General features: G+C 41.5%; 1 protein-coding gene across 3 annotated transcripts in view; it reads right to left on the minus strand.

Annotated features, from left to right (window-relative positions):
- Window positions 1-7,223: 7,223 nt before the first annotated feature.
- LOC129868262 (collagenase 3-like) overlaps window positions 7,224-24,394 on the minus strand; it is a 41,150-nt gene continuing 23,979 nt past the window's right edge. Inside the window, exons 2-13 of one of the 3 annotated variants that reach the window (XM_055942081.1) lie at window positions 18,618-19,371; window positions 18,154-18,200; window positions 13,388-13,592; window positions 12,782-13,026; window positions 12,370-12,518; window positions 10,894-11,022; window positions 10,593-10,754; window positions 10,279-10,414; window positions 9,990-10,123; window positions 7,991-8,150; window positions 7,767-7,870; window positions 7,224-7,630 (exon numbers count right to left, since the gene is read on the minus strand). In XM_055942081.1, the coding sequence (XP_055798056.1) occupies window positions 7,530-7,630; window positions 7,767-7,870; window positions 7,991-8,150; window positions 9,990-10,123; window positions 10,279-10,414; window positions 10,593-10,754; window positions 10,894-11,022; window positions 12,370-12,518; window positions 12,782-13,026; window positions 13,388-13,489 (1,422 nt within the window). In that variant the 5' untranslated portion in view covers window positions 13,490-13,592; window positions 18,154-18,200; window positions 18,618-19,371 and the 3' untranslated portion in view covers window positions 7,224-7,529. Of the gene's footprint in view, window positions 7,631-7,766; window positions 7,871-7,990; window positions 8,151-9,989; window positions 10,124-10,278; window positions 10,415-10,592; window positions 10,755-10,893; window positions 11,023-12,369; window positions 12,519-12,781; window positions 13,027-13,387; window positions 18,201-18,617; window positions 19,372-20,598; window positions 21,004-24,394 lie in introns of those variants that run through there. The other 2 variants (XM_055942080.1, XM_055942079.1) reach the window with 2 other exon arrangements.

Below are 24,394 nucleotides of genomic sequence, written 5' to 3' on the forward strand. Positions count from 1 at the left end.
TTAACCAGGTAGGCCAGTTGAGAACAAGTTCTCATTTACAACTGCGACCTGGCCAAGATAAAGCAAAGCAGTGTGACACAAACAACAACACAGAGTTACACATGGATAAACAAAGGCACAGTCAATAACACAATAGAAAAAAAGTATATATACAGTGTGTGCAAATGGCGTGAGGAGGTAAGGCCATAGTGGCGAAGTAATTACAATTTAGCAAATTAACACTGGAGTGATAGATGTGCAGATGATGACGTGCAAGTAGAAATACTAGTGTGCTAAAGAGCAAAAAAGTAAATAAAAACAATATGGGGATGAGGTAGGTAGTTGGATCGGCTATTTACAGATGGGCTGTGTACAGCTGCAGCGATTAGTTAGCTGTTCAGATAGCCGATGCTTAAAGTTAGTGAGGGAGATATAAGTCTCCAACTTCATCGATTTTTGCAATTCGTTCCAGTTAATGGCAGCAGAGAACTGTAAGGAAAGGTGGCCAAAGGAGGTGGTGGCTAAGGGGGGTGACCAGTGAGATATACCTGCTGGAGCGCGTGCTATGGGTAGGTGTTGTTATCGTGACCAGTGAGCTGAGATAAGGCAGAGCTTTACATAGCAAATACTTATAGATGACCTGGAGCCAGTGGGTCTGGCGACAAATATGTAGCGAGGGCCAGCCGACGAGAGCCAACAGGTCGCAGTGGTGGGTGGTATATGGGGCTTTGGTGACAAAACGGATGGCACTGTGATAGACTGCATCCAGTTTGCTGAGTAAAGTGTTGGAGGCTATTTTGAAACCACCCTCTGGAGAGCTCTGCGGTTGTGGGCGTATCGCCCCGAAGAAGAGTGTGCGTCTTGCCAAGATATGCCTGTCACCACCCACCTCAGCCCACACTGCCCCACGAAGCCATCATGAACCTGAGGAAGATGAGCTGCGAGGCCCTACACACCTCTCTCATCTAAGAGGCTACCGGCCAGGACTTCCACTGCATACCGAGGTCGTCCTGCTATTTACCAGACCCCCCTCCACACACACTAGTGTTACCCACCCCTTCACATACACTAGTGTTACCCCTCCACACACACTAGTGTCATCCCCCTCCAATCCCACTAGTGTCATCCCCCCTCCAATCACACTAGTTTTACACCCCCTCCACACACACTCGTGTTACACCCCCCACACACTCTAGTGTTACCCCCGTCCACACACACTAGTGTTACCCCAGCCCCCACACACACTAGTGTTACCCCCCCCCCCCCTCCACACACTAGTATTACCCCCCATCCAAACACAATAGTGTTACCGCCCTTCCACACACACTTGTGTTACTGCCGTACCAGGCGGTGATACAGCCCAACAGGATGCTCTCGATTGTGCATCTGTAAAAATGTGTGCGGGTCTTAGACACATTTCTTCAGCCTCCTGAGGTTGAGGAGGCGCTGTTGCGCCTTCTTCACCACATTGTCTGTGTGAGTGGACCAATTCAGTTTGTCTGTGATGTGTACACCGAGGAACTTAAAACTTTCCACCTTCTCCACTGCTGTCCTTCCGATGTGGATAGGGGGGTGCTCTCGCTGCTGTTTCCTGAAGTCCACGATCATCTCCTTTGTTTTGTTGACATTGAGTGAGATGTTATTTTCCTGACACTACACTCCGAGAGCCCTCACCACCTCCCTGTAGGCTATCTCGTCATTGTTGGTAATCAAGCCTACTACTGTTGTGTTGTCTGCAAACTTGATGACTGAGTTGGAGGCGTGCTTGGCCATGCAGTCATGGGTGAACAGGGAGTACAGGAGGTGGCTGAGCACGCACCCTTGTGGGGCCCCAGTGTTGAGGATCAGTGAAGTGGAGATGTTGTTTCTTGCCCAATGGTCACTCTGACAGAGCTCCACAGTTCCTCTGTGGAGATGGGAGAACCTTCCAGAAGGACAACCATCTCTGCAGCACTCCACCAATCAGGCTTTTATGGTAGAGTGGTCAGACGGGAAGCCACTCCTCAGTAAAAGGCACATGGCAGCACGCTTGGACTTTGCCAAAGGGCATCTAAAGGACTCTCAGACCATGAGAAACAAGATTCTCTGGTCTGATGAAACCAGGATTGAACTATTTTGCCTGAATACCAAGCATCACATCTGGAGAAAACCTGCCACCATCCCTACAGTGAAGCATGGTGGTGTTAGCATCATGCGCTGGGGATGTTTTTCAGTGGCTGGGACTGGAAGACTAGTCAGGAGCAAGGGAAAGATGAATAGAGCAAATAACATAGAGTTCCTTGATGAAAACCTGCTCTGGAGCGCTCAGGACATCAGACTGGGGCAAAGGTTCACCTCCCAACAGGACAACAACCCTAAGCACCGAGCCAAGACAACGCAGGTGTGGCTTTGGGACAAGTCTCTGAATGTCCTTGAGTGGCCCAGCCAGAGCCTGGACTTGAACCCAATTGAACATCTCTGGAGAGACCTGAAAATAGCTGTGCAGCGACGCTCCCATCCAACCTGACAGAGCTTGAGAGGATCTGCAGAGAAGAATGGGAGAAACTCCCCAAATACAGGTGTGCCAATCTTGTAGCATCATACCCAAGAGGACTTGAGGCTGTAATCACTGCCAAAGGTGCTTCCACAAAGTACTGAGTAAAGGGTCTGAATACTTATGTAAATGTGATATTTAAAAAATATATATATATATATCTAAATTTGCCCCAAAAAATAAAACATGTTTTTGCTTTGTCATTATGGGGTATTGTGTGTAGATTGAGAATAAAAAACAATTTAACTCACACATCACTAATGGATACCAAAGTTGGTTAGGGTTAAAAACCTAAAGTGAAGTATAAATACATTTATTTCACTCTGTGATCAAAAAAATTCCAACAAGTTAGGTTGATGTGTTTTAGCTAGTTATTGCCATTAGGCAAGTAGTGCTGTGAGAGGGGGAGTACTGGACAACAGCATCGGCCAGGGAATATATGAGTCCGCTGTAAAATCTTGATTGGAAAACTGTGCAGAAAACCTGGAATCCCCCCAAAACAAGTCTAGCTATTTTGACACCCACTCCAAGAGCCCTGAGATTGTCACTCTTAAATACTTAAACTAGGCTTTAAATGACATTGACAATGACTTGAACAGTAAGAGGCTAGTGAGGATTCTCTACAATTGTTTACTCATCCCCAGACAGGCACAACTACAATTTACGTTTTAGTAATTTAGCAGACACTCTTATCCAGAGCGATTCACAGTAGTGAGTGTATACATTGTCATACTGGTCCCCGTGGGAATCGAACCCACAACTCTGGTGTTGCAAGCACCATGCTCTACCAACTGGGACTAAGGATGCATTACCATAACTATTGCTAGCTATGTACGGACGTCCTGATGCAGAATACAGAAAGTTTGCAGACAGCCTCTAACATAGGCTACTGGATGTACACTGAAGCTGACAACTTAAAACATAGGAAAAGGATTGAGAGGAACTCTATTATTCAGACTATTATTCGCTTATTATTTAAAGTTGCCGATTAATTCAATCCAAGCAAGCGTTCAGACATATACAAAAATTTTATAAATCACTGTGGAATATTTTCTTACGGGAGAAACTTGTTAAACTGATGTTGACCTACTGTAACTTCCATGTATGTGTTTAATTGTAGCTCAAAGAGCAGAAACAGGGGATTAGGCAATTGTAAAAACTTAATTGGCAAGGGGGGAGGATCTTGACTCCTAGCTTGCACCTGTCATGAGAGGAGACTAACCTCTTTGTGTATCGCTAGCATGCCTCATACTGATGTGACAACTGATTACCTGTTTTTGATGTGTCATAACATATCATTTTTGTCACGAACGTCTATAGGAGGGAGTGAGGACCAAGGCGCAGCGCGTGGAAAGAACATCTTCTTTTATTAAGAAGAGAACAAACACAAAACGAAACCACTTTAACAAAATAACAAACGTGAAGCTAAGAATGAACTAGTGCATACATGCAACATCGACATAGACAATTCCCCACAAACAGCTAAAGCCTATGGTTACCTTAAATATGGCTCCCAATCAGAGACAACAATAACCAGCTGTCTCTAATTGAGACCCAATTCAGGCAACCATAGACTTTCCTAAACACCTACACTCAACCATAGACACAGCTAGACAACTATACTAAACATAAACCCAACTACTCTAAATAAACCCCCTAAACCTTACAACCACCCTAGACACTACAAAACCCACATAAATCACACATGTCACACCCTGACCTAACTAAAATAATAAAGAAAACAAAGAATACTAAGGCCAGGGCGTGACAATTTTCTCCTGTGTCACTGGACTATAATGGGGGTTAGATCAAGCAAACCAGAATAGTTGCTAAATGTGTGTAATTTTCTCATGTAGCCTGGGGACTGTCATGCTAGCTCATGGTTTCTTTCCATTGCTAAAAATCAAGTCAAATTTTATTTGTCACATGTACAGGTGTAGACTTTACTGTGAAATGCTTACTTACAAACCCTTAACCAACAATGCAGTTTCAAGAAAAATTGTTAAGAAAATATTTGCTGAAATAAACTAAAGTAAAAAAAAAAAAAAAATTATACAACAAAATAACAATAACAAGGCTATATACAGGGGGTACAGGTACTGAGTATTTGTGCGGGGGTACAGGTTAGTCGAGGAAGTTGTACATATAGGTAGGGGTAAAGGGACTATGCATAGATAATAAACAGCGAGTAGCGTGTAAAAACAAAGGGTGGGGGTGTCACGTTCTGACCTTTATTTCCTTTGTTTTTGTCTTTATTTAGTATGGTCAGGGCGTGAGTTGGGGTGGGCAGTCTATGTTTGTTTATCTATGTTTTTCTATTTCTGTGTTTGGCCTGATATGATTCTTAATCAGAGGCAGGTGTTAGTCATTGTCTCTGATTGGGAACCATATTTAGGTATCCTGTTTTGTGTTGGGTTTTGTGGGTGGTTGTTTTCTGTCTTTGTGTGTCTGCACCAGACAAGTACTGTTTCGGTTTTTCACATTTGTTGTTTTTTTATTTTGAGTGTTCACCTTCATTAAACAAGATGAACAATTACCACGCTGCACCTTGGTCCTCTTCTTCTCCTCCAGACGACAACCGTTACAGGGGGGGTCAATGTAAATAGTCCGGGTGGCCATGTGATTAATTGTTCAGCAATCTTATGGCTTGGGGGTAGAAGCTGTTAAGAAGCCTTTTGGACATAGACTTAGCACTCCGGTACCACTTGCCATGGGGTAGCAGAGAGAACAGTCTATGGCTTGGGTGACTGGAGTCTTTGACAATTTTTGGGGCCTTCCTCTGACACCACCTCGTATATATGTAGGACCTGGATGGCAGGAAGCTTGGGCCCAGTGATGTACTGGGCTTTAAGCACTACCCTCTGTAGCTCCTTACAGTCGGATACCGAGCAGTTGCCAAACCAGGCGGTGGTGCAACCGGTCTGGATGCTCTCGATGGTGCAGCTGTAGAACCTTTTGAGGATCTGGGGACCCATGCCAAATCTTTTCAGTCTCCTGAGGGGGAAAAGGCATTGTCGTGCCCTCTTCGGGACTTTCTTTGTGTGTTTGGACCATAATACTCATTGGCCTTTGTATTTCATTACAAGAGGATCATTGCTTGATATGGCAGAGCGGTTCTTCGAAATGTTCATCTATATTTGCTCATCTATATTTTACCGTAAAAATAACAAAAGATCTAGCACAGACTAGATCAAAGTCACACACCATATGATTTCCCTAAATAATTAGTTTAGTTATACCTTGTGGTATACTAAATCAGTGTGGCATGTAGAAGATTGAGTTCCTTCATTGTTATTCTCCATCTATGTTATTATTTCCATTCCATTTGTTATGGTTTCATGTACCTTAATACAGATACCCATTGGTGGTCCTACTAATCACCCTAAACAACCAGAAATGGGTACCCAAAATAACCCCAAAGTACCCCAAACAGGTACAAAATAGAACCCAAAAGTACCCCAAACATCCCCAAACAACAAGAAGCATCAAACTGCAGATTATGCACCCTGAGGCCACCTGGTCTGCAAACCTCAAAGCGCTTGCATCTCAGATTATATTTTTGGTATTTGTACAGTGCTCTAATGCCATGGACCAGAGCTATAATCTGCCACTAGCTCTTGTCCAGGGCATAGCTGGTAGCTTGCTAGTACTGGTCCACACTAGCTCTGGTCTAGGGCATAGCTAGTAGCTCTGGTCCGCACTAGCTCTGGTCCAGGGCGTAGCTAGTAAATAACTAGCTCTGGTCCACATTAACTCTTGGTCACATTAACTCTAGTCTAGCTCTGGTCCAGTGTATAGCTAGTAGCTAGTAGCTCTGATCCGCATTAACTCTGGTCTAGCTCTGGTCCACACAAGCTAGTAGCGGACCAGCGCTACTAGCTATGCCCTGGACCAGAGCGAGTGGGGACCATAGCTAGCTAAAAGCTATGCCTTGGACCAGAGCTAGTGACATATTATAGCTGTGGTCCAGGGCGTTAGAGAACACATACCAACTGAGATGCAAAAATACACCACAAAATGCACTTTGAGGTTTCGTTTATAACAGGTGGCCTCAGTGTGCATAATCTGCAGCTGGATGCTTCTCATTATTTGGGGACAGGGTACTTTTGGGTTCTTTTGCGTACCTGTTTGGGTTTTTTGGGGGTTCTTTTGGTTACCTGTTTTTGTGGTTATTTGAGGTTGTTTGAGGTTGTTTGTGGTACCTCTTTGTGGTTATTTGAGGTTGTTTGTGGTACCTCTTTGTGGTTGTTTGGGTTGTTTGTGGTACCTCTTTGTGGTTGTTTGAGGTTGTTTGTGGTACCTCTTTGTGGTTATTTGAGGTTGTTTGTGGTACCTCTTTGTGGTTATTTGAGGTTGTTTGTGGTACCTCTTTGTGGTTATTTGAGGTTGTTTGTGGTACCTCTTTGTGGTTGTTTGGGTTTGTTTGGGTTGTTTGCGTTATCTGTTTGTGGTTGCTTGTGTTTGTTTTGGGTTGTTTGGTATATCTATTTGTGGTTGTTGCGGGTTGTTTGGGACACCTGTTCTGTAGTTGTTTGTGGTTGTTTGGGGTACCTTTTTGGGGTTGTTTGGGGTGGTTAGTACGACCCTCTGTGGGTTGTATATTTGTTTAAGTGAATTGTTTGGTAATGTCATTTGAAGCAATGGATCAAATACGCATCTTTTCTCCATAATGTTTCAGCCACAAGTACACCATAGTAAAAGGCAAAAAAAATCGCAATAACTTGGAATTTATTTGAATTTGCAAAGTGTAAAAACTTGTTTGGCCTTCATTCAATACATTCATGTTTTCAGATTATTTAGGTTACAATTTAATCAAGAAACATATAAAATAATTGAGATACATGAATAGATATTTGAATAGATATTTAAATAGATATGTGACAATAATATTTATTAGAAAACAAATCTTTAAAATGTCAAAGTTACAACAACTATATTATATATTATAAAAAAATATTTGGCTTCATTCATTGTTGTTCATGGCTGCTACTTTAAACGGCTCATGAGGGACGATGTTCTAACAGGGCAGGAAGTAGTTGTTTCCCAGCACGCGTAACTGTCTCCTGGTCCTCATGCTGTACTCAAACATGTAGGAGCCACTATAGAGGTAGGTAAAGCCTGTAAAACCATATAGGGTAGAGAGGTTAGAGACATCCTACTGGGCACATACTGGTTGAATCAACATTTTTTCTACATCATTGTATATTTCCATATGCTTGGCTTGTAATGTGTTTAGATGCTGTATCACACTCACCTCGGTCTTGGAAGGCTGCAGTCACTTTGCTTGTCATGCCTGGGAACCCTTCATCAACACGCTTGGGGAAACCTTTGTCCATCCTTTTCTTTGCCTCGTCGTAACTACGGTAACAGAAATATTAGTGAGATTGTGATACTCTTGACATCTAATGGCAATACACAGTACATAGAAAAATGAATAAAAATCCAATAACTTGTAATGATTAAACAGACTCCACTAACCTGTAGTAGTTGTCATCAACGAAGAACAAGGTCTTGCGAGAATCTACATCATACAGGGCGGCGTCAACTTTTTTCACGGTACTGGGCAGACCCAAGCTGTTCAGGTTTCTGGGATAACCGGGGACGATGTCATAGCCGTAGAGAGCCCAGACCTGACTATCTGCAGGGATAGAGAAAGTAGTACTGAGATATGACCCTGGCTCCAATTAAACAGGTTCACATATTCACACAGTATTCATTACAGCCATAGTGTATAGTGTACTAGCCTATAGTGTAGTAGTACAGTGCTTTGCAAAAGTATTCACCCCCTTGGCATTTTTCCTATTTTGTTGCATTACAACCTGTAATTTAAATAGATTTTTATTTGGATTTCATGTAATGGACATACACAAAATAGTACAAATTGGTGAAGTGAAATTAAAAAATGTACTTGTTTCAAAACATAAAAAAAAAAAAAAAAACGGAAAAGTGGTGCATGCATTTGTATTCACCCCCTTTGCTATGAAGCCCCTAAATAAGATCTGGTGTAACCAATTACCTTCAGAAGTCACATAATTAGCTAAATAAAGTCCACCTGTGTGCAATCTAAGTGTCACATGATCTGTCACATGATCACAGTATATATACACCTGTTCTGAAAGGCCCCAGAGTCTGCAACACCACTAAGCAAGCGGCACCATGAAGACCAAGGAGCTCTCCAAACAGGTCAGGGACAAAGTTGTGGAGAAGTACAGACAGGGTTGGGTTATAAAAAAAATCTGAAACTTTGAACATCCCACGGAGCACCATTAAATCCATTATTAAAAAATGGAAAGAATATAGCACCACAACAAACCTGCCAAGAGAGGGCCACCCACCAAAACCCACAGACCATGCAAGGTTGGCATTAATCAGAGAGGCAACAAAGAGACCAAAGATAACCCTGAAGGAGCTGCAAAGCTCCACAGCGGAGATTGGAGTATCTGTCCATAGCACCACTTTAAGCTGTACACTCCACAGAGCTGGGCTTTACGGAGAAGTGGCTAGAAAAGCCATTGCTTAAAGACAAAAATAAGCAAACACGTTTGGTGTTTGCCAAAAGGCATGTGGGAGACTCCCCAAACATATGGAAGAAGGTACTCTGGTCAGATGAGACTAAAATTTATCTTTTTGGCCATCAAGGAAAACACTATGTCTGGCGCAAACCCAACACCTCTCATAACCCTGAGAACATCATCCCACAGTGAAGCATGTTGGTGGCAGCATCATGTTGTGGGGATTTTTTTAATCGTAAGGGACTGGGAAACTGGTCAGAATTAAAGGATGAAGCTAAACACAGGGAAATTCTTGGGCTAAGCCTGTTTCAGTCTTCGAGAGATTTGAGACTGGGACGGAGGTTCACCATCCAGCAGGACAATGACCCTAAGCATACTGCTAAAGCAACATTTGAGTGATTTAAAGGGAAACATTTAAATGTTGTGGAATGACCTAATCAAAGCCCAGATCTCCATCCAATTGAGGATATGTGGTATGACTTAAAGATTGCTGTACACCAGCGGAACCCATCCAACTTGAAGGAGCTGGAGCAGTTTTGCCTTGAAGAATGGGCAGAAATCCCAGAGGCTAGATGTGCCAGCTTATAGAGACTTGCAGCTGTAATTGCTGCAAAAGGTGGCTCTACAAAGTATTGACTTTGGGGGGGGGGGGGGGGGGGGTGAATAGTAATGCACGTTTTCAAGTTTTCCGTTTTTTTGTCTTATTTCTTGTCTGTTTCACAATGAAAAATATTTTGCATCTTCAAAGTGTTAGGCATGTTGTGTAAATCAAATGATACAAACCCCCCAAAAAATCTATTTTAATTCCAGGTTGTAAGGCAACAAAATAGGAAAAATGCCAAGGGGGTGAAAACTTTCGCAACCCACTGTAGTCTATGAGGCTAGCTCTGATATGTCTCCAGACAAGTTATGGAGACTACAGCCATACCAGGGCTAATTTGAGGCATTTGGTGACTCTGCCATACCTTTGAAGAGGAACACTCTGTCAGATAGCTGGCTCTCGTAAGCAGCATTGATGTTGTTGGGGAGTTCGGGCCAGAAGTTCTTGATGAGGCTCTGTTGTGGTTTGCTGCTCTGAGAGTAGCTACGCCAGAAGAACCTGAGGATGGAGGGAAGACATCAGGACGTTAAAGCTCTTGATTACAGATGAACAGGCAACCTGTTTTCCTGGGAAACCGTGTCATTCTTTGACTTTTTTTGAGCTGTAGGTTACCATCACTGAACATTTGATCTAGGCTACATGATTTGCTGTACCTGCCCTTGAAGAACATCTTCTCCCCACGCAGAGTGGTGACAGCATCCAAAACTAGGGTGGGGTCACAGGCATTAGGGGTGGAAGGGGGTGTAGGATCTGGCTTGTCTGGGTTGGGGTTCACATCTGTGTTTGGACCTGAAGGACACAGATACTCATTAATTCAAGTTCCAGTATAAAATTACTTGGAGATCAATTATATAAATTATTTGGCCTGAGCCTTTTTGTTGATCAGTCAAAAGCAAACAAAATGGAATATAGCAATATAAAGCAAAAACAAACTGGGCAGAAAGAGAAAAGATAATTGAATACTGACCATAGATGTACTGGATACCGTTGACGTCATCGCGGGGCAGAGAGAAGGTGCTGGGGTCTGTGTAGCTGTACACTGGGTACATCAGCGCTCCAGGGTCGGTGGAGTGGCTGAGACCAAGGGAATGGCCAAACTCATGGGCAGCCACCAAGAACAGGTTGTACCCTTTATGATGACAATACATAATTACAGATCTTCTACTCTTTTGTGGCAATTGTCATGACATGTCACTCAGGACTGTCCTACAATTGAAACAGCGTAAATGAAGTCATGTTTCACATATTGTTGTGATAGAGGGTCTCACCTCTGGTTGAGCTGAAGCTGAAGGACTCATCATCGTCAAAATGAGCATCTCCTCCAATGTCAGGGCCGGGGGAGAAGGCATGGGCCAGGGTGCCATCAGGGCCATCGAAGGGGTAAGAATCACCATGATCTACACGGACAGGAGAAATCATCATTTGAGCCATCAGAGATGAGGACAAATGCATACTGTTTTAACATTTATATTCAAATTATTTATATAGAATGTTAGTTTCTTAAAACCGATACACTTCGTAACACCTCAGAGGGTGAAATAAGGCAGAGTGGCTCTAATAACACCCCTTCAACTCATGAAACTGTAAATACGGATTACAGTGAGGGGCAAGCAGTGACATGATATTGATGCTACTGTGGATGTATGTGTTTAAGATTACGAGTGGTGATGATGGTTATGTAAGTGGTATTTGGGTGTCTCCATTCTGTCAGCACATCAAACCATGTAAAAGAGATTAAAGTGCAGTAGAATGCCACTGATGTTGTGTTTGTGAGTGGTGGTGATGTTGGTTATGTAAGTGGCATGTAGCGGAGGTTGCCCCTGAATAGGTCTATACCTGCACTATGCTCTGACAGGAGGAATGCAAACAGTGGATCCTCTACAGGTATCTCCCTGCATCCCTCCCTTTCTAACTCTGCTATACAAAACCATCCTGAGAGCCTTTGAAGTGACCGTCTGTCTTTCAAAACAAAGCACTATACAGTACATACAGTACTTTATGTTCCCTTTTTAAATGGATACATTCTTTGTGAACATCTACAGTATGACATTATGGTACATCAGCTTATTAGCTAATTATAGTACACTGTAAAGGGGTTGCTGTGAATATGACAGTAACTTACAAGCAGCAAGTGGTTAGTAAGTTACTGTTTTTCATATTTCAATATACCACCTGTAATCTAAATACAGTATCAAAGCATGCACTGTGTAATTATACACATTACAATACTGCAGAATTGACTATAGTAGACTGGAATGGATGAATGAATGATATTCAATTAGGGGAGGTAAGGTTTGTATTTTGCTGTAATTACATGGGGTTGGTGCCAGCAGGTTGGCTGTTAGGTAATTTGAGGTTGACAATTAAAGGTTTAAGACTTACTGCCACTCCAATTTGTCCCCTATACATTGTAAATTGATGGGGCACTTCTACCACATACCAGTTAAATTGGTACAGCATTCTCACTAATGGGTGCAACAAATATAGCCTCTTACAAGGCACACCTCAAAATATGTTAATGAGCCAGACAACAATGCCATTCACTCACTAGTGGACAAAAGGCTTTCGGCACTCCAAAAATACGGTCTGGTACTGTATTCTGTGCGATGGAATTACAGTACCACTCGAAATATAGCATTTCCTTCCCCACCCACAAAATGTTCCCACAATGCATCATAATGTACAATAAACGTTTCACAGTATTTTTCTGTTTCATTGTGTTAGGTAGGATAAAAGTTGCTTACTTCTGGTGCCGAAGGAGATCCTGATGTCAGCGATGCCGCTGTAGATGCGGGTGAACCTCAGGGGGGAGACCTTGGCCCACACCTGTAGTGCTCTCTCTATGGAGTTGTCCACCTCAGCCACAGACATGTCAGGGGTGTAGTTCTCAATCCTGAAGAACACAATATACCAACAGTCAACATTAGAAAAACATTTCTCAAAGGGCTATCATCACTGTCTTTGTGCATAACTTGATGTTTGCAAATACTAAAACATTATTATCCACACTAAGTGGATACTTGCCTTTATGTTTTTCTCAAAGTTTAAAGACCACCTGATTAATAAACGCAAATAACTAAATGATAACATGACAAGCCTTATTTTTTCTTAGCATAAATTCACCATGGTCAAATTAGTCTTTCTCACTCCTCTCACCTGTAGGTAACCTGGTTGGTCTGCCACTTGCGATTGTCGAAGGTGGTGAAGCGGCTGAGTTGGACATCAGGTACCCCACAGCGTGGCTTCTTCATCATCGTCACAGTCTCAGCGTCCAAGGTTCCTGTCACCTGGAGACCAAAGAAATTTTGCATCTCGCTGACCTTCCTGCTCCGCTGGCTGGGCCCCCGTTTGAACGCAGGACCCGTCTCCTCTGTCAGGTTAAAAAACCTCTTCAGGTACGTCTACAGAAAACACAGCAAGCATGATGTTAATATGATAGTACATTATGGTGACCTTTACTACAGTTATGAATATAATATCCTATGGTAGGTGTACAAGGCTCACACAACAAGTGTTAAAATAAACATTGACTTTACTGTGTTATGAGTATAGCATCTAACTAAGCAAGTATTTCAATAATACTTCCACGTCAATAGTTCAACACAACTAAATCCAATGTATTTTTATTATCAACATTCTCTTTTACAATAACAAACTGACCAAGCCATATGAAGTTACATGTACACATCTGTTCCATCACAATCATTTCAGTTGTAAAACCCATATAGACCCTTCTAGCAAAAGATGTGACAAAAAGCATACCTCTGCAAAGGCTTCATCTTCTTCACTAGGTGGCGATATTGGCAAAGAGTAAACCACTAATGCCAGGTTGATTAGTAGTAAGCACAGATTGAAAGTCTTCATGATGCTTCTTCCTCAAGAGTGTCTTCTTTGTGTGGTGTGTGGCCAGGAGACGTCTTATATACACTCAAAGCCCGGAGAGTTGAGCAATTTCAGTGAGTCATCACTGGTAAAAACCCTCATCAAACAAGAGGAAGGAAATCAAGGTGATGACAGACACCAAATACATTATGACAGACAAAAACACTGCCTTAATCGTAATTACTTTTCATAATGTACTGGAATGTACTATAAATTGGAAGAAGAAAATACCCACAAACTGTATTCAGACACAGAAATAAAGCTCAACAAGCTTAAAATAAATGTTTTATCAATAGTCATATCCTCTAAATGATTGGTATATTGATTTATATTTGTCTTACTTGCTGACATCAATCTATTGTGTATTTCACATTCTAAATTACTAAGTTATTGCGAAAAACACTTAGTGTACTTAGTATTGTAGAATGTACCACTCTCTCAGAAAAACTTGTTATTGCATGTATAGGAGGGAAGGATTATTTCCATCATATTAAGTCAAGTGTAAAAGAGTGATATGACATTGATTTATCAAAACGAAAGTAAATATCATATTTGGTTATTAAAAAGAAAGAGAGAGGAAACCGATGCAGCCCATGGACTTGGCTAGTTGGCTGCTGTCCCATTTCACAGACACCGGCACCAAACTACTTTAGTGCAACGACCCATGATATACATCAATCAAGAAATGTGCGCCTGTAGCACTATAGTCCATCAGAAGTGGAAAAATACCATACTTTGGGAGTAGCACAGGGTCAGCCGCAGTGCAGCGCCTCTTCTCTAGCCTCTGGGCCTCTAGTGTAATATGTGTGTAATAAATACATTATTGTAATTTACATGGACACATTGATAATAAACTGAACAACTGATTATGACCATGGAGTATGTAAAGGGAAGGTAATGGTTTTAAATGAGCAGTGCTGAGGACAGTCAGACAGACAGAGTCACGCTAAGTTGGCATCGCCAGGGCAACCCCACGGATTCATAGTAGCCTACTCTCAATTAGTAGCATGCCAACCTTTACTCATCAGTCCTGTCACAATGGGCTATGCTGCCAACAACCTATAGCAAATAAACATGCAGTGAATCATTTAAATGAGGATTCAAATAGTCTAGAGCAGTTTAGCTCATTTACAGGAGCATAACTATGAAATAATGAAGTTACATTGACACCTAGGCTGTCAACACCCCCGGTAATTTTTACACTGTTGGTTTTCATTCATTGTTACCTGGTACACAATTCAGCTGTGAAAAAATACTTCTTATGTTTCAGTCAGCATCTGCAATCTTCCAACATGGGGCAACAAGAGGAACTATCCTTCCCACATACTGTACTGTATGACTCAATGGTCTCAGGTAATTGCGATAGTCAATAGCATTAGTCAACCTTGAACTGTAATTTATAGCTGTGAAACTGACACATCCGTTTGCAATATTACAATAACAAAGATGTTACTTCAAACAATGTTTTTTCACACAGACATCATTGCATGTGTGATAGAACAGCAGTATGTACTAAGATTTTTTTTTAACCATGATACTGGATGCTCATTTCCTAAAAAACTTAACAAAAACAAATGCGCCTGGTGAGGCAAGTGGCACTGTTTATAGAACAGATATACATTTATGTATTTTTTAAATCAATATCGATGGGTAAATGGTTCCCCAAAGTATATATTTTTTTTTCCTGGGGGGGGTTCTAGTGCTATGAATGACACAGACACAAGCAAGCAATCCCGTAGCTATGGTATGACACTGCCTGTCGGTGGGAAAGCTTTGTGCGAACTTCATGAGAGCAAAACACTTCCGGAGGCCACTTCCATTAGATGAAGGCTTCCCGCAAGATTGGAATTATTGTTTCATATCGTGAAAGAGCATTTCACACTTAATATATAATAATTGTATAGTTTATAAATGTTTTATATCAGAGGCAATGCACAGTAATCATTAGGCAGTAGGTGTAACAATGCTAGACACTAGTTCCTGGGCTTTTAGACATCTTGTAATCTGGTTTAACCCTGATTAGACTTTTTATAGCATTATACTTTATTTATTATATCATTTCATCATTATCAGTGTCACGATCGTCGTAGTGAGGAGACCAAGGCGCAGCGTGAGAGAAATACATTCTTCTTTTTAATAACGAAGAACACTTAACAAACAATACAAAATAACAAAACGAATGTGACCGCTATAATACTGAGTGCAAACATGCAACATCACATAGACAATTACCCACAATAGCCTAATGCCTATGGCTGCCTTAAATATGGCTCCCAATCAGAGACAACAATAAACAGCTGTCTCTGATTGAGAACCAAACCAGGCAAACATAGACTTTCCTAAACATCTATACTGAACACAACCCCATACACTCAACAAAACCCCCTATACAATACAAACACCCAAGACGAGACAAATACACACAAACATCCCCCCTGTCACACCCTGACCTAACTAAAATAATACAGAAAACAAAGATAACTAAGGCCAGGGCGTGACAATCAGGTTGTGTCACATCAAATAACCATGCAACACCTTTCATCACTTCCCTGAGCGGACAGCATACTGTCAATTCAACCAAGGATTTCAATAGCTATCCTGCTTACAGAATGTTTCATCGCTAAAAGCTGTGCGATTCTGTAATAAGACATTGCAGAGTCTATTTGATGATGTAAACCAACTTGTTGTGGTTGTTTCCAGATCAAAATGACACTTCTCTTTCATGCATCTGACTCAGTTCCTCTATTGAGTCTTCCCTAATCTGGACAACCGTCTCTGGTTAAGGGAGAGCGTGAGATTTTGAGCAGAAGATGACTTTGCTATCTCCACTCTTCAGTGTGTTGTTGTTAAGTTGTCCAGTACACTCCAACAACTCATTGGCAGGCCCTGTGGCAGTGACATGTTTGAGTTTGGGGTCATATTTCTACTTAACATTCCCCTTGAAGAAGTAGATTAATTCTGTTGGGAATAGAAAAGATAATTGAGTATGTGGAGTGTGATGACATTCTACCTGAAGATCATTCAGAATCAGAACTGCCCTCAGGTTATGATACACAGTACACTGTAAAAAAGCCAAGTTAACCAATTGCTTAATCAGCATTATTCTGTGAATTGAGTGGACTTCAAATGGACAAGAATTTGAGCTACTGTGTTAAAGTTTGTTCATTCAACAAACTCTGCTCAAAGTGTGCTGAATTAACCAACCATGCAGTTTTACGAAAAATAAGAGTTAAGAAAATATTTACTATGTAAACTAAAGTAAAAAAATAAGAGCAACAATAAAATAACAATAACGAGGCTGTATACAGGGGGTACCGGTATCGAGTCAATGTGCGGGGGCACAGGTTAGTCGAGGTAATTGAAGTAATATGTACATGTAGGTAGGGGTAAAGTGACTAAGCATAGATAATAAACAGGGGGGGGGGGTCAATAAAAATAGTCAGTGTAGCCATTTAATTAGCTGTTCAGCAGTCTTATGGTTTGGGGGTAGAAGCTGTTAAGAAGCCTTTCTGGTCTGATGAAACCAAGACTGAACTCTTTGGCCTGAATGCCAAGCATCACGTCTGGAGGAAAACTGGCACCATCCCTACGGTGAAGCATGGTGGTGGCAGCATCATGCTGTGGGGATGTTATTCAGCGGCAGGGACTGGGAAACTAGTCAGGATCGAGGGAAAGATGAACAGAGCAAAGTACAAAGAGATCCTTGATGAAAACCTGCTCCAGAGCACCTCAGACTGGAAGGTTCCCCTTCCAACAGTACAACGATCCTAACCACACAGCCAAGACAACACAGGAATGTCTTCAGCCTCATCCCCATACTATTTTTATTTACTTTTCTGCTCTTTTGCACACCAGTATCTCTACTTGCACATCATCATCTGCTCATTTATCACTCCAGTGTTAATCTGCTAAATTGTAATTATTCGCTCCTATGGCCTATTTATTGCCTACCTCCTCATGCCTTTTGCACACACTGTATATAGACTTTCTTTTTTTTCTACTGTGTCATTGACTTGTTTATTGTTTATTCCATGTGTAACTGTGTTGTTGTCTGTGTCACACTGCTTTGCTTTATCTTGGCCAGGTCGCAGTTGTAAATGAGAACTTGTTCTCAACTAGCCTACCTGGTTAAATAAAGGTTAAATAAATAATTAAATAAAAAATGTCCTGAATACAAAGTGTTATGTTAGGGGCAAATCCAACACAACACATAACTGAGAACCACTCTTCATATTTTCAAGCATGGTGGTGGCTGCATAATGTTATGGATATGCTTGTCATCGGCAAGAACTTAAGAGTTTGTTTGGATAAAAAAAATACAACTATAAGCACAGGCAAAATCCTAGATGAAAACCTGTTTCAGTCTGCTTTCCAACACACACTGGGATACGAATTCACCTTTCAGCAGGACAATGACCTCAAACACAAGGCCAAATATACACTGGAGTTGCTTACCAAGATGACATTGAATATTCCTGAGTGGCCTAGTTACAGTTTTGACTTAAATTGGCTTCAAAATCTATGACAAGACTTGAAAATGACTGTCTAGCATTGATGAACAATCAACTTGACAGAGCTTGAAGATTTAAAAAGAATAATATGCAAATATTGTACAATCCAGGTGTGTAAAGATCTTAGAGACTTACCCAAAAATACTCACAGCTGTAATCACTGCCAAAGGTGCTTCTGCAAACTATTGAGTCAGGGATGTGAATACTTATGTTAATTAGATATTTCTGTATTTTATTTTCAATACATTTGAAAAAATGGCTAAAAACATGTTTTCACTTCGTCATTATGGGGTATTGTGTGTAGAAGGGTGTGATATCATTTTTTTATCCATTTTGAATTCAGGCTGTAACTTAACAAAATGTGGAATAAGTCAAGGGGTATGAATACTTTCTTAAGGCAATGTAGTTGCATTCAATGCATGACTCTAGGACAGGATAGGACATGTAGGGGCTTTGAGGACACAGATTAAGCCTAGTCCAGGACAAAGAATAACTTGCTGTTTAGTCCAGGACTAGGCTTAATCTGTGTCCAGGAAAACATCCCATAGTGTACTGTATGTACAGACGGCACACTGCTGGCCTCCCTAGAGAGAGCTCACCTTCACTGTAGAAGACGATGACGATGTCAGCGTCCCTTCTGCTCCTCCGGCGGAACCGGCTGGGGATGACCTTATCTCAGATCTTCCAGGCCCCTCTGAAGGCTCTCCTGATCTGTGAGGACCTCATGGCTGAATGTTAACTGGAGATCCTCGGGGTGAGGGGAGGGAACAGCTTTTTTACAGAGCTGGCAGGCACTGTAGCTCAGGGTTGCTGTTCTCACCTGTAGCTCAGGGTTGCTGTTCTCACCTGTAGCTCAGGGTTGCTGTTCTCACCTGTAGCTCAGGGTTGCTGTTCTCACATGTAGCTCAGGGTTGCTGTTCTCACCTGTAGCTCAGGGTTGCTGTTCTCACCTGTAGCTCAGGGTTGCTGTTCTCACCTGTAGCTCTGGGTTGCTGTTCTCACCTGTAGCTCAGGGTTTCTGTTCTCACCTGTAGCTCAGGGTTTCTGTTCTCACCTGTAGCTCAGGTTTGCTGTTCTCATCTGTAGCTCAGGGTTGCTGTTCTCACCTGTAGCTCAGGGTTGCTGTTCTCACCTGTAGCTCAGGGTTGCTGTTCTCACCTGTAGCTCAGGGTTGCTGTTCTCACCTGTAGCTCTGTGTTGCTGTTCTCACCTGTAGCTCTGTGTTGCTGTTCTCACCTGTAGCTCTGGGTTGCTGTTCTCACCTGTAGCTCAGGGTTTCTGTTCTCACCTGTAGCTCAGGGTTTCTGTTCTCACCTGTAGCGCTTCTCACTTGTAGCTCTGAAACTCCCCATTCTGGTAAAGAAAATATATAGAAATTGCTGATGTGTATTCACTTTTGAGGACACAAGCTCAAAATATCATATATATCTTTTTTTCCTATTCAACAAAAGTGGGGCAATAAGGCTTGAAAAGACTGTCATGCTTTCTAAATAGAGTAACAATCAAATGTTAAATGATTTACTATACAATATTGGCAGCATTTCATATAATTGACAACATCCACTGAGCGGCGCAGAAACACCAATCAAATGTTTGTAGACGCGTTACTTCAGCTTAAGCACTAAGTCATTTTGTCCGTCTGTGACCAAGAGAAAGTGGTCTTGTTTCAAATCTGTGAAATGATTTAGTATCTTTTCATGTTGAGAGAGCTAAAATATCAGTCGGAACCGATCCAGAACCACTCAGTCCCATATATAGGGGACTTAACATCTAAATGAATGGTCAGGCAGTTTGACTGTAAGCTTGTAGTTGTGGTTGTTCTCAGTAGGTTCAGTTACGATACCTGTATTTAGCTCTCACTGTAATCAAAGACACAGATGTAAAACATGTCATGAAACTAAACATAATGAAGCATAACACACCTTGTTTTATGTTCGAAAAAAAGTGAAGTACACGTCAAGTAGAACAAGATGGAAAATAACAAAATATAAATTGCTGCCATATGCTCTCCAGATCACACTGGCTGGCATTGTTCTTATATCTGCAGCATCAAATCAAATCAAATGTTATTTGTGACATACGCCGATTACAACAGGCCTAACCGTGAAATACTTACTTACAAGCGCTTAACCAACAATGCAGTTCAAGAAATAGGGTTAAGAAAATATTTACTAAATAAACTAAAGTAAAAAATTGAATAAAAAGTAACACAATAAATTAACAATAACGAAGCTATATACAGGGGGTACCGGTACCGAGTCAATGTGCGGGGGTACAGGTTAGTCAAGGTAATTTGTACATGTAGGTAGGGGTAAAGTGACTATGCATAGATAATAAACAGCGTGTAGCAGGAACCTTTTGGTCCTAGACTTGGTGCTCCAGTACCTCTTGCCGTGCGGTAGCAGAGAGAACAGTCTATGACTTGGGTGACTGGAGTCTTTGACAATTTTGGGGGCCTTCCTCTGACACCGCCTAGTATATAGGTCCTGGATGGCAGGAAGCTTGGCCCCAGTGATGTACTGGGCTGCACACACTACCCTCTGTAGCGCTTTACAGTCGGATGCCAAGCAGTTGCCATACCTGGCAGTGATGCAACCAATCAGGATGCTCTCAATGGTGCAGCTGTAGAACTTTTTGAGGATCTGGGGACCCATGCCAAATCTTTTCAGTCTCCTGACTGGGAAAAGGTGTTGTCATGCACTCTTCACGACTGTCTTGGTGTGTTTGGACCATGATAGTTTGTTTAGGGATGTGGACACCAAGGAGCTTGGAACTCTCGACCCGCTCCACTACAGCCCAGTCAATCACAAGATCACCTCTGAAATAATAGGGTCAACCTATTAAGGAATATCTCTTGTTCAAACAGTAGAACCAGCCACACACCTGAGCAAGGCTGCACTCACTGCCTTTGTAGGAGCCTCTAAAAGCCTGCCAATAAAACCATCTCAAACTTGACCTCTCATTAGTGGCAGCACTCTAAAATGCAATAGTTAATCTAAGAGTCTTGTCTTACCAGGGGTAACAGCCTATGCCTCCTCTCATAAATACCTCCGCAAACTCCAGGTCAGCATCTGATGGTCCTCTCAGGGGTCGCCCTGGGTCTTTGTCTGGGGATCGACCTGGGGGTCGGAGGGGAAAAGTTCATATCAGGCAGGGCTGCATCAGAGCCAGGATGGTCAACCAGGTTGTCCCCCTGCCTTACGACGTCCCACCGACTCAAACTCTGCCGAGGCGAGACCTATTGCTCTCTTTCTTGGTTATCATCTGTTCCAGTGCTGTGTCTACAGTGTATGGAGTAGGGGACCACCTAGATCATACTGTGAATTATGTTTATGGGAGGACAGACGCTGGGAGATGAGAAGCAAGTACAGGGAGTGAATATTTAATAAATAACAGACATGAAGCAAAACACGGACAGCGTCTGGAGAAAGGAAACGTAATGACATTAATGCTGACACGGGGATCAAACTGAGGAATAGGCAGATATAGAGGAGGCAATCAATAAAGTGATGGAGTCCAGGTCAGTCCAATGAAGCGCATATGCGAGTAACGATAGTGACAGATGTGCGTAATGATGGACAGCCTGACGCCCTTGAGCGACAGAGAGGGGGAGCGGGAGCAGGCATGACAGTTTGAGAGCTCCTGTCCCAACAGGACTAGTACAATAGCTCTAAACATGTGCCAGGCGTCGTGAAGGTACCACAAAATGTTTGGTTTACCGACCCACATGTTAACAAGTGGTTATCTGTGGATGAGCATACAGAGAGGTATGCAACATTGTGAAAGTATGTTATCAGGATAATAATGGGGTAAAAACTGAGATTAGGCTTTAGCCTGCAGATACAGAACAGTATACATTCCCATATCAGAATCCAATTGGCTGCTGCTGTATTTGCCAGAATATATTGGTTGATGTATGACTAGACTTGTGGAATACAATAAATGTTGATGTAAATAAGGCCATGATGGGTAGAGGTGGTTATGGTAGTATATAATATGTCATTTTGTCATAAATTATTTATTAACAATCTGTGTAAGCTTAACAAGGGTATTTCTGAAGGCTTCATAATCTTCATGTAAAGTTTTATACAGTTTTAATATTAGCTATAGATCTGCTCTATAGTTTCCAGTTAATGGGACAGAGCATGACATTGTTTGCAATGACTAAGCAAACACTTTTACAAACTTACGCACATGTCAAAATCACATAATCACTTTGGACATGTCTCTACATATCCCTCCATAAGTGACTGCTTTTTCAGGTGTTGATACAATCTGACCTTGTACCCTGAGGATGACTCAGAAATTTCCCAATTATGATGAGAGACGGTATGGAATGATAGGATCAGTGTTCCTACGTCCTAGGGATGAAGTCATATCCTGCATTCTGTAGCAGGAAATGTTGGCTAATAGACCATGGTAGTAGTTTGAAATAGCTAAATGGTGGAACATCATATGAAAAAAGCCTTTCTAGGCAGTTTTACATGCTATAGGTATACTGTGCAGAAAAACAGAAAAACAAAATAGAGGAATTGTTTTATTGCCTATGTTTCAGACAATGTCAAAACATTTCTGAGACTTGTAAGGCAGCCAAGTCATTGGCAAAAAAATATCTAATTTCAATCCCATTTTTGTATCTTTGTTTTTCAGGTGAACAAAGATAGCCCCAAGAGGCAGTAAGTCTGTAGCGTCTGTAGCGTGTAAGTGCTTCTCTTTATTGAACGAGTCGTTTTGACATTGTACACATTATAGGAGCTGCTGCTACTGTGTATTTAAAACAACCTCTACATCTCACCTTCTCTCACTGATCTGAAAGAGCTGGATTAGATGGCCTCTTAGACGACACACTCTAAAAGGTACTTCCAAGAACACCATAGAAGGTGGTCTTCATCGAGGAACCTCAGTTCTTGGGGGTTCTTGCAGGAACCTAACTGCCCAACTGAAAGATGTGGATTTGAATTTGAGAAAACAGCCAGTGCAGGCACTTAACTGAACATCTTTAAGATCTCCTCAATTTAAGGTAAGGTTTCTCCCTTATCTGATCTACATTGATATTGTTTTATGATGATAAAATCTATCTTTTCATATTTGTGCAAATAGCTGTGGCTTTTAAAATTCTTTCTAAAACAGAAAATGGACACGATTCAATGGGATGTTAATCAACAAAGAGGTAAGAATATGTTGAAGGCTATATTGGGCGCAGATGACTGAACTGCCCACTTATTTGTGTGTGTCTGTGTCTGCAGGTATACTGATGAGGCACACAAAGGTATGTACAATTGGTATTGGTTTGTCGCATAATGTTATGCAGATCACATGTAGGCTATCATTTATTAATTGTTTCTCTAAAACCTTATAGGACTCAGTCACAGCAGCCATCTTCCTTCTCCCTGACCTCTTCAATGATGATCCCAGAGGTCTCAACATTATGGACAAGGTATGTGTATGAAAACCATTGTCAAAAGTCAACCTTTTTTTTTCATTCACATTTACCACAAAAACCATGGTATGAATACTGTTGTGTGCATGTTTTGTTAATCATTTGTAGAATTATTTATTATTATTTTTTATTCACAGACTTCACCCTCCCTACACCGCTGATGAATAAAACTTGAAACCTGTTCGATCACCATGCACTGCAAAATCATTCTGGCTGTGGATACGATGGATATCAACACATTAACACACCAGAGGATAAACTGATTGAACTTGGAGCTCTGCTTGGAGTTTACCTCATATTTAGATTTTTGAATTCTGCTTTGCCACTAAACAAAAATATTGTGTTGTTATGCTGATTAATAATAATAATAATTGGGGGGAGGGGTAAAAAATGATTATTCGAAGAACTTAGAGGTTCCCCCAGAGTTTCAATTTGAAGAACCCCTAAAAGATCTTCCAGGCACCTTTATTTTTTAGAGTGTAAGGTTGCTGTCAGATACCAATTTTACAGTCTTACAATCATCAGACTCTTGTAAACACTTCCATATAACCCTATACATCTACCAAACATTTATAAGGTACAGATGAGAGATGATAATTTGAGACAGTTGGCTACAGCTGGAAAATAATCCTGTAGCAACAGGAAATGTGAATTATTATATGGATTATATAATTAATTGGAATTTTTTTGTAGGTGTTGCTACGTTTTTTGTTAGGGCAAATCAATTCTGACATTTTAAAGTGGAAATTACAAACCTATTTAAACCTATACACATTACAAGTTTGCATTTCCACTACAAAACATTTTTTTTCCTTTCATATACTTTTGTCACACAGTGCAAGTTTCAGACTTGTCTGATTAGACTAAGGGCATGGTGACTCAAAGAAAATAGTAATTGTAAAGTTTTGGATTGCATCAAGTGTGTCACGCCCTGAC

This window comes from Salvelinus fontinalis, chromosome 13 (assembly GCF_029448725.1).
Source record: "Salvelinus fontinalis isolate EN_2023a chromosome 13, ASM2944872v1, whole genome shotgun sequence".
Classification (NCBI taxonomy): Eukaryota; Metazoa; Chordata; class Actinopteri; order Salmoniformes; family Salmonidae; genus Salvelinus; species Salvelinus fontinalis.